Source organism: Emydura macquarii, unplaced genomic scaffold (genome assembly GCF_026122565.2).
Source record: "Emydura macquarii macquarii isolate MOO-44397 ecotype Brisbane River unplaced genomic scaffold, CSIRO-AGI_Emac_v2 contig_3122, whole genome shotgun sequence".
Classification (NCBI taxonomy): domain Eukaryota; kingdom Metazoa; phylum Chordata; order Testudines; family Chelidae; genus Emydura; species Emydura macquarii.
The window spans coordinates 4140265-4152336 of NW_027133259.1; the positions used below are offsets into that span (position 1 = coordinate 4140265).

General features: G+C 46.1%; 1 protein-coding gene across 1 annotated transcript in view; it reads right to left on the reverse strand.

Moving 5' to 3' along the window:
- Window positions 1–11670, reverse strand: part of CD9 (CD9 molecule) — a 33216-nt gene extending 21546 nt beyond the window's left edge. The window contains exon 1 of the mRNA XM_067530976.1: window positions 11277–11670. Coding sequence (XP_067387077.1) covers window positions 11277–11342 — 66 coding nt within the window. The 5' untranslated portion in view covers window positions 11343–11670. The remainder of the gene's footprint in view (window positions 1–11276) is intronic.
- Window positions 11671–12072: the final 402 nt, after the last annotated feature.

Below are 12072 nucleotides of genomic sequence, written 5' to 3' on the forward strand. Positions count from 1 at the left end.
TACTTTGTGCACATAAACAACACTTCATGTAGACTCAGTCAGTTCTACTGTTTCCTCTGTATATGGTCACTGACTCCCCCTCCCCCCCCTTGTTTGTGGGGTTTTGGCACACAGCAACAGGAGATCTCAAAGGATCTCTTTTTAAAAAGGCAAGAAAAATGCAAGTGATAACCCCCCCCCCCCCCCAAAAATGATAGGTGGAATCCAGAGCAGGAGTAGAAACCCAGAATTAACTTATGTTTACAAAGTTGATTGAATTGCAGGTTAATGGTATATCTTTAATTTTTCACAATACCTGCAAAAACTTGGAGAGATCCTATAATGGGAAAAGGCCTGTCAGAGTGCGCATCAGGTCTAATGTACACTATAATAAAAAATGGGAGTTGAACAGATATTCATCTTTATGGTTGAAAAAAGTTATAATTCCTACAGGGGACACTAGTAATGGCGGGAACTTGATTTTTTAGACTTCTCTCCTTTGCCATTTGTGTCAAGGCTGCTAAGCAACTCCCTGCTTCCTCCAAAATCTTTCACTTCTTACAACAGCAGCTTCCTCCTCCAGAACTTCCATCACTTCTCAATCCATCCATCCAACTATAGCTAAAAATTGTTTTCCTTGCATGTTACTCTTACTACATCACCCCTCTTCCTTAATCCCTGCACTGGCTTCCAGTCATTTTCTAGATCAAATGCAAACTCCCATTGGTTGCTTTGCCCCATATATGTATTCTGGTCTCCTATTATAGCCCACATCACGCCCTTTTTTCTCTCCCAACTGCATGCATCTTGACACTCTCCTACTCTCCACTCCTTTCCTGCCCTTCTTTCCATTGCAGCCTCTTGGGCTGAAATACTCTCCTTGGGTCTGCCACATGCAACCTCATCTTTGAAGTTCCTCCTCAGAGATCACCTCTTTTTGTTAGCTTGCCAACGCTGAGCATGGCTTTATTGTTCCTGTGAGACCCTGTTCCTACAAACTTCTTTTGTTTAATAATATACACAAATATAAGCTATGGTCTGCACAAAGCTTATCATGGTATTTACTGTTTTAACTCTAGTCCAATATGACACTCTGCTTTCTTCCTCCCTTATTGTGCATTGCCATCCTGGATTGTAAACTTATTTGGGAAAAGACCTGCCTTATTTTCTGTAGAAAACCATGCACACTTATACAGTTGCCGAGGAGAGCTCCTGGATAACTGGGTTGTGACAGAATCGGTTATTCTGGATAACGGATCTTGAGGAATATGTGTGGGGGATGGCAGAAGGAATAGTGGAGCTCTAGAACTGTGAGCTGGATGTTAGATGACAGTTATGAAGCTGAAGTGTTTACTCCATCTTTTGAGATTGTATGCAACCTATTTTCATCCTCTCTCGAAAATACTTCCTTTGTATCTGGAACTTGGCTAGTGGGGTTGTTGGCCAAATCTTGTTTGTGAAAAATACATGAAAGAACAGAGCCACAAACACCTCCCCCCCAGCTACCAAAAGGCATTTCAGCCTGACGCACTGTAACTTTAATCAAAAGTTAAAACCTCAAAGAACTCATTGTTTTACCCTTTGAAATGTTCACTTACTTTCCGTAAGTCTGTTTTAAGACCATTTTATCTGTTCATTTTACTCACTTTCAATATATATTTGTAAAAACCCTATTTTAAGTATAAGAAGCCACACTGTTAAATGTCATATAAACACTTTCAATTGGAAAAGACACTGTCAAAAATGAAATAAGGTTTGCTTTAAAAATAAATATGTGAATTCTTCAGCCAGGAGTGTGCACTGAGTGATTGAAGTGTGAATGGCTGAGCAATTGAGGTGAGTGTAGACAAGGAGAGTGATTGAACAATTGATCTGAGTGAGGGATGTTGAAACAGATGAAGAACACTAGCCTCATCTCAAACCTTTGAAGGAAGAAGAAAGGAGCGAAGATAATCAACTGGCCGAAGAGGAGTCCACCCTGGTAACTTTGGAGCCAGCCCATTTCAAAGGACAAAATCAGATCAAGCTTGCAACAATGTGGGTGACTAGGAATCACACCAAAAATGCAGTTGCAGCATGACTGTGCAAAACCCATAGACTTACATGGGGCCTTTTCCCTATAAAATGGGACAGAAAGAGGAAGGCTGGAGGTTTGGGTCTACATCATCACACCAGCCAGGAGTACTGATGTGCATCGGCAGAACCTTGCTCCTCATCCTCGTGCTATAATCACCTGGCCAGTGACTACCACAAACACCAAGAGGCTGGTAACTATAACATCTGTGAGACCCCTGTGTATGCCTGTCAGTGTGTGAGAGTGTGAATGAAAGCACCAATTGAAACAGGTGTCTCTGTAATTGTAGTATTGATACAATGTTAATACCGTTTCCTAGTGTTTACTTTTAGTGAAATAGTATTAATAATGTAAAGAACAATATTGATGTTATGTTTATTAACAATAAACGTGGCTTGTTGCCTTATCCCCTGAAAAAGATCCTGTGATCTTTGTTATTTGAATAACAGGGTCTCCTAGAAGAAGGGGTTTTAAGGAAAGTGTTCTGTTAATTAAACAAGGAGATATTGGTATATTTAAAAAAACCCTTTTTAAGTCATGTGTCACCTCATGAGCTGTCTAGACTAGAAATTCCAAGTTTTATTCCTTTATCTTTTGCAAGAACTATGTTAGGAGGTCAGAAATTAGTTTTGGAGTTAGTCACTGAAGTAGTTTGAGCATCTTGGATCTCCAGGAAATCTCTCCTGAATTTAAATTCTTCATTGGTCTTGAGAAAGGCATGACCTCCACAAGCATAGATTGTTTCTTTACCTATCTGACCCCCTAGAGACACATCCAGAGGAGCCTCTGAGCTTTTGGACAGAGACAACTCCTGTTCCAGAAGCTCAAAAACATCCTAGAAATAAGATCTCCAGGTTGGCAGACAATGCCTAGTTGGCTTAGTTAAGTGCAGTTTTTTCCTTAGAGTTTGCAAGGTGTTCAGAATGGACTTGTGGGCCTATATTTGCTGCTATAGAACCAAGCCCCACAATGACCATTACTAACCTCTCCACTACCTGAATCACATACAAACTATGGAGTTTGTCACTCCATAAGCACCCCAAGCATAAGCGCCATTAGATCTATGGTTCAAAGAACTTCTAAATTAATTACCAACTCTGAAGAAAATGTGTAAGTTTTACCAGTCATAACTCTTATTTAAAAGCTTGAAATCTGCTGACAAAGTGGCTAGGTTAAATTCCATGGGAGGTATAAGGGAATGCTCCTCTCAACATCGTAGCTGAATAGTAAATCTCTGCCTGTTGTTCCCCCCCGCCACCATCAGCAAGTTATTTTACTCAGTGACGGCAAGGGCAGAGAAGTGGATTTTCCTTTTACCATCTGCAAATTGAAAAGAAGTTAGGCTTTCCATTCTCTTGAAATGACAGAGTTCAATAGCTATGGAACAGCTTCTGAAAAAGCTGTCTCAGGCTATGTTTACACTATACATGGCCTATGCCAGGATAACTATGCCAGGACAGCTATAGCCCCTAGCTTAGGCACAGCTTACACAAACAGAAGGGGTTTTTTTGGGTCAGTGTAGGACCACCACCTCCCTGAAGGATGTTAGCTATGTTGACAGAAGCTCTCTTCCATCAAATACAGCTGTGTCAACAGTTGGGGTTTTTGTCAGCATAGCTAGGTCAGTCACAGGTGCTGTTTATTCACACCTTTGATTGATGTAGTAGGCCAGCATTACTTTAAGTGTAGACCAAGCCTCGTGTGAGCAAATCTCCATCTAGAGGTTGAGAGCGCCATTGTTCCAGAGGGACATAGCTGTTCTGTGGGTCATGGACTTATTTCACCTTCACTTCACCTCTGTGCCTCAGTTTCCTCTCCCACCCTTTGTTTGTCATATCTATCGAGACTGCAAGCTTTTCAGAACAGGAACTATGCCTTCCTATGTGTTTGTGGAGGCATTAATAGAACATGGCCCCACTCTCTGTTGGTGCTGCTGTAATACAAATAATAAAGTCACGGATGAATTATGGGCAGGGCTTTTTGAAGCTAAAGGATTGAGACCATAAATTAGACAAATCCACAAGAGATGCAGAGAGCAGACCACCAGGCTGGTGTGTGCCGGGACACCTGTGATTTAAAACAGACGGCGGAATGTAGTGCCCAAAATAAAGGCCATGAGATTTACTGGTTACTTTCCAATACCACCTGAAAGGTGTGTACGTCTCTGGGCGAGTGGGTTTGGGACGATTAGATCAGGGGAGCGAGGGACCCTTCCATTATCATTCAGATGGCATCAAAAGTGTCCATTTACTATGCCCGTAGTGTCCTTTTTCAAAGCTTATTAAAAGCTCACTGTACTTTGGAGTGCCAAGCCCTAGCGCTCCCAAAATTTGAAATGAATGCCATTTAATTACGTACATTTGATTAAAATCAAGTGTGGGGAATTAGTGTGGAGGGAAAGGAAGTCAGACTGTGGCACTGAATTGCAGTCAGTAAGAGAGAGAGCATTTCTGTGAGCATCATAGTGCTGCACATAACAGAATCAGGAGAAGAAAGATTGGGGGAGAAATGGGAGGGGACGGAAATAAAAGAGTATCAATAATTTTTGGCCACTACGTGACTTTTTTTTTTTTTTTTTTTTTTAAAAAGCGTCACTAAATGACCGTTCCTCATTTAGGACGATCCAAGAGCATTCCCTCCCCACCTTAAGAACATGAGTGTGGAGTAAGCCAGTATGGCCATTCCTCCCCACATTCAAACAAGAAAACTACCAAAACATTTACCTCAAACCTTCCACTGGTACAGAGACTACAGCAATGTGTGTGCCTACACACAGCTTTGGGCCAAGACCAGACGTGATGTTGCAAAGCATGTAGAAAGAAGTTTTGACATTATTATGAGCAATTTAGGGATGTCTGGTTTTGAGCTGACTAAACCTGCTGGCTCACTATGGACAAGAAAAGAAAAATCACTGATGAGAAAATCAAATAAGGGTTTAGACTGGACTGAGGTTGAGCCTTAGTAATGGCATCACTACCAACAATAGTCTGATTTTTCGAGCTTTTGGCAATACTCTCATAGATGCACAATGCATATCTGGCCATTATAAAGAGGCAGCAATGGTTTATTATGACCCTGTTTAACCCTATTTTGCTTGCACAAAATGTATAGGTTGGAAAACAAAACAAAACAAAAAGATGTTCTGTCTCTCATTAAGCAAGTTCTAGTTTCAAAAGTGTTATTGGCAAAGTTAGTGCAATGCCTGCTGTACTGGAACAGCATTTATTGCAATAAAATGGCATGACATTACAGGGAATTGCTGAACCAAAGCCAAGACTTGTGGCCATTTTACACAAGTTACTATTCAGAAGTCAGTCTACTGATTTTATATGTATTTAAAACTTCAAATAAAGTTAAAACTGCTAGAAATCTAAGTATAGATCATTTCACATGAGATTTCTCAGGGCAATATCCGGCATTACACTACATTTTACATGGAATTCAAGTAAGTATGCTGTAAGTTATCATATCAGTTCAACTGAACACAAGTACAGTGGACCTTCACTGTAACACCCTTGGAAGTAGCGAACATTGGGCTATAGCAAACGTGGTACTGGGATCCCACCTCCAGCAACACCTGCTGTGGTGGGGGTCTCAGGGATTCTCCAGCTGCAGCTCTGGGGTCGGAGGAGTGCTTTCTTTAAAGAGGCTGGCTGTTTTTCATAGAATCATAGAAATGTAGGACTGGAAGGGGCCTCTAGAAGTCATCAAGTCCAGCCCATTCTGCTATGGTACTACAACAAACAGATGACACTTGTGCTCTGTCACAAAGTGGATGAGACACCCTGAAGAAAGAATGAATGAATCCTCCAAGTCCAAACTTACCCCTAACCACAGTTTTAACTGGAATCATGGCCCATGCAAACAAGGTGTGTGTGTGTGGGTGGTATATACAAAATAGTGCTTCAAAACAGGGTTGAAAGACACTTGATTTTATTCTCTTTTTTTTTGTAATTTAGATCGGGTTGAGGTTTTGTAAAACTAATTTGAACATGTGTGCTACTGCAACTTTAGATTAACATTTATAATGAATTATACGTGTTGCTTTTAAATACTAGTAAGGTATTGTTTTTTAATATTACAAGATTGCTATAAGCAAAAAACCAAAAATATTGAAAATTAAAGCCATATCTAGGGGCTTCTGAAAGTCTCAGTTTAACTTGTTTAGGAAGGAACCCAAGTCCAGCTGACTTCAAACACTGATGAAGGAGGTTAGCCTGGTCAAAGCAGGTCAGCTTGTCTGACTTGTACAAATTCAATACATCAGAAAGTGGTGTTGGTTGCAAATATAGAACTCCCTCTCCCAAGTTATTTTTAGCATCTGTTCCCTCCTCCTCTTTCCCTCCCCTCACTTCATTTCCTCTAACTTCTCCCCTCTCTCACCCGCTCCAGCTGCTGTGCTCCTTGGCTCCCACATCACACCCAAGATACTTGGTGGCTCCAACTGCTCTGCTGTGAGGTCCTTCCAACACCGATGCCTGGGCCACACTGCTCCCCAGCTCCATTCCAATTGGCTGTGTCAGTATGCACGAGTAGAATTGACCAAGCCCAGCTACAGAATTTCAAGGCAAAATTTTGCCTGTGTAAACCAAGTATTTGAAGAGGCCACTCATAAATGTGGGTCAGGCCATACACCCCACTACACTGATGTGGGCCAGGAATCTATAATACCTTATTATCTATATTCAGAGTTGCACCAGTTTAACGAAAGGTGCAGTTTGAAAACCCAAATGTAACCACCACCAAAATAATGACAACAAGAGGAGTGAGATTCTCAGGAAATTCCCTCACCTGGAGGGAAAAGAGGAGACTAGGGTTGAACCACCCTCTTTGTATCTTTAAGATTGGGTGGGGAACTCGCGAAAGTTCCAAGAGGGAAAGTGCCAGAATGAAACTACACCCTATAATTAGATGAATAAGCTTTTCAGTGGAACAATCATCGATGACAGCTAGGAGGGGAAAAAATTAAGAGGCATGTGATTAACTACCATTTTCAGTAGCGAGCCAAACTCTGATTTTAGTACAGTCTTTATGAGCCTGATCTCCCAATGTGCAAATTTCCTAGAGATACAGGAGACGTTAAACCCTTCCCACCTCTTAAAAACGTTTCCATCAATAGTTCTCCACATGGGTCACAATATGCCTGTACACCTGTGTTTAAAAACTAGTCTAACTAGTTTTAAAATAGATTGAAGTCCAGGGCACCTCAGTTCAGTTCTATGTAGATCATATGAAATTAACCATGACATTTAACGCAAGACTTCTCAGTAGATAACTCTCAGCCACTGTAAATAAGCCTATCACTCACTTTCCAAAGCATGCATCCACACCCCCCAAGCTGTGCCCTGTATGAGTGATCCCTGTTTTAAGAGCTAAGAATTATTCTTCAGACTTGTCTATGCATGGAGTTGCTCCTGATTAACTGCTCCTCGTTAACTCCATGTGTGGATGCTCTTTGGACTGGTCTTTGCTTGGAGAACCTGGATTAGCTATTGCAGAAAAAAAACTATTCCACGATAGTCTGGAATAAGAGTATCCGCACTGGGGGCTAAGTGACTTTGGGCAGTTTAGCTTAATCCACTTTGGAACGAACGTAAATTGAACTTTGTTACTGTAAAAATCAGTTTAAGAATGAAGGACCTTTAGCCTCTTTAGAGTTTTGAGACAAAACAGCACCCCTTATTTTATTTGCCTTGAGGTCGAAAACAAACAAACAATCGATCATTGTATCCTAGGCACATGTATAAGAAGATATGGATTCTCCTCACCAACTATTTGTATTGCAGTAGTACCTGGAGGCCCTGTTCAGGTGTCAGAGGCCCCTTGTTCTAGGCACTGTATACACACAATAAGAAACTGTCTCTGCCTCAGAGGTTGAGTCTTCACAAGGAAAAATGGTGTTTTGTTACCACCCGTGAGCAAACCTGTAACTTCCCAGTGAAGACTAGGCAGTCTGTAGTTTTTACATGTGTTAGCAGGTCAAAGCAAGCACCAGCGGGTAGCCTAGTGTTTACCTCTACCAGTTAACATCTAAAAAGTACAGACTGCCTAGTCTTCACTGGAAAGTTACCTCATGTTAGCTTCCATGTAACAGGAATACAGGTTTTTGTCCCCTAGTGAAGATGAGGCCAGAGAGCTTACAGGCTTCATACATTTCTTTCCTTTCCCATTCCTGATTTACTGACACTACCCTTTATCTTCTACAAAGCCTGGTAAAACGTAGGTCTAGAAGCTAATCCTAATGGTCAGTAAACTGGTGCTATGGTGTACCACACAGAATAGGGAAGAGCTCCTTGGTCAAGGGCATTTCAGTGACCTTCCAAACACGGTTCAGCTAAGGCGCAGTTGGGCACCTCAGCTCATCTCACCTGCTGTGGCACCGCATGCAGAGAGAAGGGTTTTCAGCCATTTCTAGATTAAAACACACACCTTAAATTGCATGCATGAACAGATTAGCCGTCTGTGCAAGTCACAGAACATAGGAGAGCACTGCTGAGCAAACAGGATGTTGCACTATGAGCTAGTTCGAGTGTCAGTGTGGTTCTACAGAGTAACGTCATGTCGCGTTCTGTGTTCCAGTAATCCAGCCTTCAGGTAAATACCATTATGTAAAATACTAGAAGTTTGACTTGATACTTTGTTTATCAGATTAATTTTTGTTCCCAGCTTCCCATCCTCCAAACCGAAGTTAATATGTAGTGAATATCAGATGTGAAATAGCATTTTACAAGAGAGATATGCACAGACTCTGAATCCAAACATTTTCAAACTCTCTCTCTCGTTGTGTGCAGGAGATAATAGATCTAGTTGTGCTGATTGGCTAGTTACAGAGCTAACCCGACCTAATCTCTGATTTTATTCACGGCCACACTTACATGAACAAATTACTAGTGTGGTGTGTTTTAGTGAACACATGCAACTGCCTTTTTCCCCCCTAGTACTGAAATTACTCACAGCATTCTCTTCTCATGGTTTCGTTACTACTACTATTCTGCATGTCAGGAGAGCTTTTTGATGGGGGAAGAGGGAGACTGGAAGGAAAGAGAATAGGTGTGGGGTGTTGGCTGAAAGTTTTTTATTTTTAAATAATGGAGGTTTTCTTTTTTTGGAAAAGGCACATGGGAAGTTGTACCCAGACCTGACTGCCTCCGAGCCACGTCCTGACCTTATTCCCCACAGCTTTACAATCAACCTACTGCAGGGTCTAGCCCTTTGATGTACTCATGTTTGTTCTGGAGTCCAAGATAAAAGATTGGTATTTAGCAGTGTGGACAGCCAAAAATACAGCTGCTCTCTGGCTGTTTCAACAGAAGCCAGAGGGAAAGAAAATAAAGTTTGAGAAGCCACAGCTTCTAAATGACAACTCCTGTTTTCTGAGGTATCGCCATGTGGCCTAGCCTCCGTGGCTTTCACTGCTGTTGGCTTGCTCCAAAGGGATACAATAACTTTGGATTTGCTGAGAATGCACTATTAAGTGTGCACCAGAGAGAAGCTGACAGCTTCAGGGAAGATCCCACCAGCAAGCAGCATAGGAAAGAGCCAAAACTGAAACCGTTCCAAACACAAGAGGTTGGACTAGAGGGGAGAGAGTTACTACCAGTTCCTGTTTTCAGCAAACCAATTCACCCATCCCTTGTTATAATCCATACATTCAAGAGTTTACCTCAAAAGGGGGAGGGAGGCGGGGACTGTCTTACTTGTGCATCTCTTACTGTGGGCACTTACATACACCACCGGTTCTGCCTCTCTTCCCTGCCCCAAGTTAACACACAGGCTTCTTGCTACGCTTTATTTAATTCCTGTAGAACTTGGGCAGAAATTGAAGTGAAATTCAATTTTAAAAATTAAATTGAGTCAGTTCAATGGGAGGAGACTTCTGGAAAGCAGTAATATTCATAAACAACAAGAGTGATAAAACACAATAGGCTAGAGGCAAGTTTACAATGCATAATTGTAGCCAAAAGGTCACCTTTGAGCTGCACACGGCGCTCTCTGACCACAGGCAATATATTAAACACAGAGCACACTTTGAAGCTAAAACAATGCTATTTAGCGTAGGAATTTCTTCAGCCCATACTGAAGATGTTTCTCGATTTAAGAGTACACAACTAAGAAAGGCTAAAGTCTCGCTCCAACTTTACAAAACAGGGTGATCAAATCTACTAGCCTGTGGGAAAAAGTCTCCCAAGGTAAATGGGAGCTCAGTAGTCTGCAGGGGGTCAGACACCTCCCGTTCTCGAGCTCTCCAGAGTCTACCACCCTCCGTGGGGACTGACTGAACACCCCAGCGCTCGGTCAGCTCCGCTCCTGGCGTGCGGTGACCCAGTCCCACTCCTGAGCTCAGGCAGTCACGGTCAGTCCGTGTCTGTCTCGGGAAGTCACCCCGGGGCCTGCTCTGAACGCCCGGCCGGGGAGAGCGGGGCCGGCGGACAGGTTCCCGCTGTGAGCAGCAGCTCTGCCCTGCCCCAGCACCCGGCGGAGCCCAGCCCAGCCCAGCCCAGCCCGCCGGCCCCGCCCGAGCTCCTGGCGTTGCAACCCGCTCCGGCTGTCCTGGGCAGGCGGCCAGCGCCGCCCCCTCCTCCCCCGGCGGCGGGGCCGGGACGCCAGGGAGCAGGGGCGAGGCGGGGAAGCCGAGCCCGCGGGGAGGGAGCGCGGGGCGCCCCCGGGACAGGCGGGCAGGGGAAATTCTCCCCCCCGCGCCCCGCCCAGCCCAGCCCAGCCCCGAGTGCCGGGAGTTGGGCAAACTTCGGAGTTGTCAATTCAAGCCAAGCCCGGGCCGGGGGGGGGGGGGGGGGGGTGTCCCGGCTCCCCCCCCCCCCAGGGGAAGAGAGGGGAATAGGGAGCGGGGTGCTCTGCAAGGCGAGGCGGCGCCTCTGCCTGCCCCGGCCGGCTGCGCTGCGGTGCTGTGCGGAGGAGGCTGCCCCAGGGCGCCGCCGCCTGCAGGGAGCGGCCCCGGCCAGCGCTGGCCGCGGAGCCCAGCCCGGAGGCCGCCCTGCCCGCGCCGGGGAGGGGAAGAGCCGGAATCCCCCCCCCCCCGCTGGGGCGCACCGCTGGCGCCCGGCCGCCTCCTCTGGGGGGACCCGCAGCTGGGGGGGGGGCACTGACCCCCCCCGGGGGCACCCCCCGGGGGGGGGGGAAGGGAGCTGGGTGCTCTGCCCCCGGCTGGCAGGGAGGAGGGGACGGCCCGGGGGCGCAGGACTGGGGGGGACGGGGGGGCTCTTACCCAGAACACGAAGTTGAAGCCGAAGAGCAGGTACTTGATGCACTTGGTGCCGCCTTTCACGGGCATCCTGCTGGCGGGTCCGGGCTGGACGGGACCGGGATCGGGATCGGGACCGGCAGGGCGCAGCGAGGAGACTTTCAAAAGTGCCACTCCTTAAATGAAATCCGGGTTTCCGTCCGTCCGTCCGCCGAGCCGTTCCCGGCGCCTCCTCCAGCCCGGCCCTGCCTCTAGCCCGGCCCCTTTGTACCTGCCTTGCCCTCCGGCCAGTCACAGCTCCCTCCCACCACCGCTGCTGTGCCTGCCCACGACCCTCCCCTGCACCTGCCCCTCGCCCTTTGCCTGCCCTGCGGGGCTATGCCACCTCCGCCTGCCCTCCTGCTGCTCCGCCGTCCCCTGCCCGCTCTCCCCTGCCCGCTCTCCCCTGCGCTCTCACTGCCTCCGCCGCTTCTCTTCCTGCCCCTGAGCTCTCAGCCCCTTCCCTCTCCAGCAGCCTCTAGGCCTGTCTTCGCTTTGATTCCACATCCTACCCTCTCCGAGACCCCGTCCCACCCTGACCGTCCACACACAGAGCAAACAGCTAATAACCCCCCCCCCACCACCACCACACACACACACACACACACCCCCCTCATTGATCTTCATGCTGAAGGGGAGTTGCATTGGCAGTAGCACAGCAGCTGATCCAGAAGTGAAGGGTCAAAGCTAAGTGGGGTGCTGTGCTCTCCCTTCTAGGACTGGGGAGACCAGATAGCAGTTGTGAAAAATCAGGATGGGGACGTGGGTAATAGACACTTAA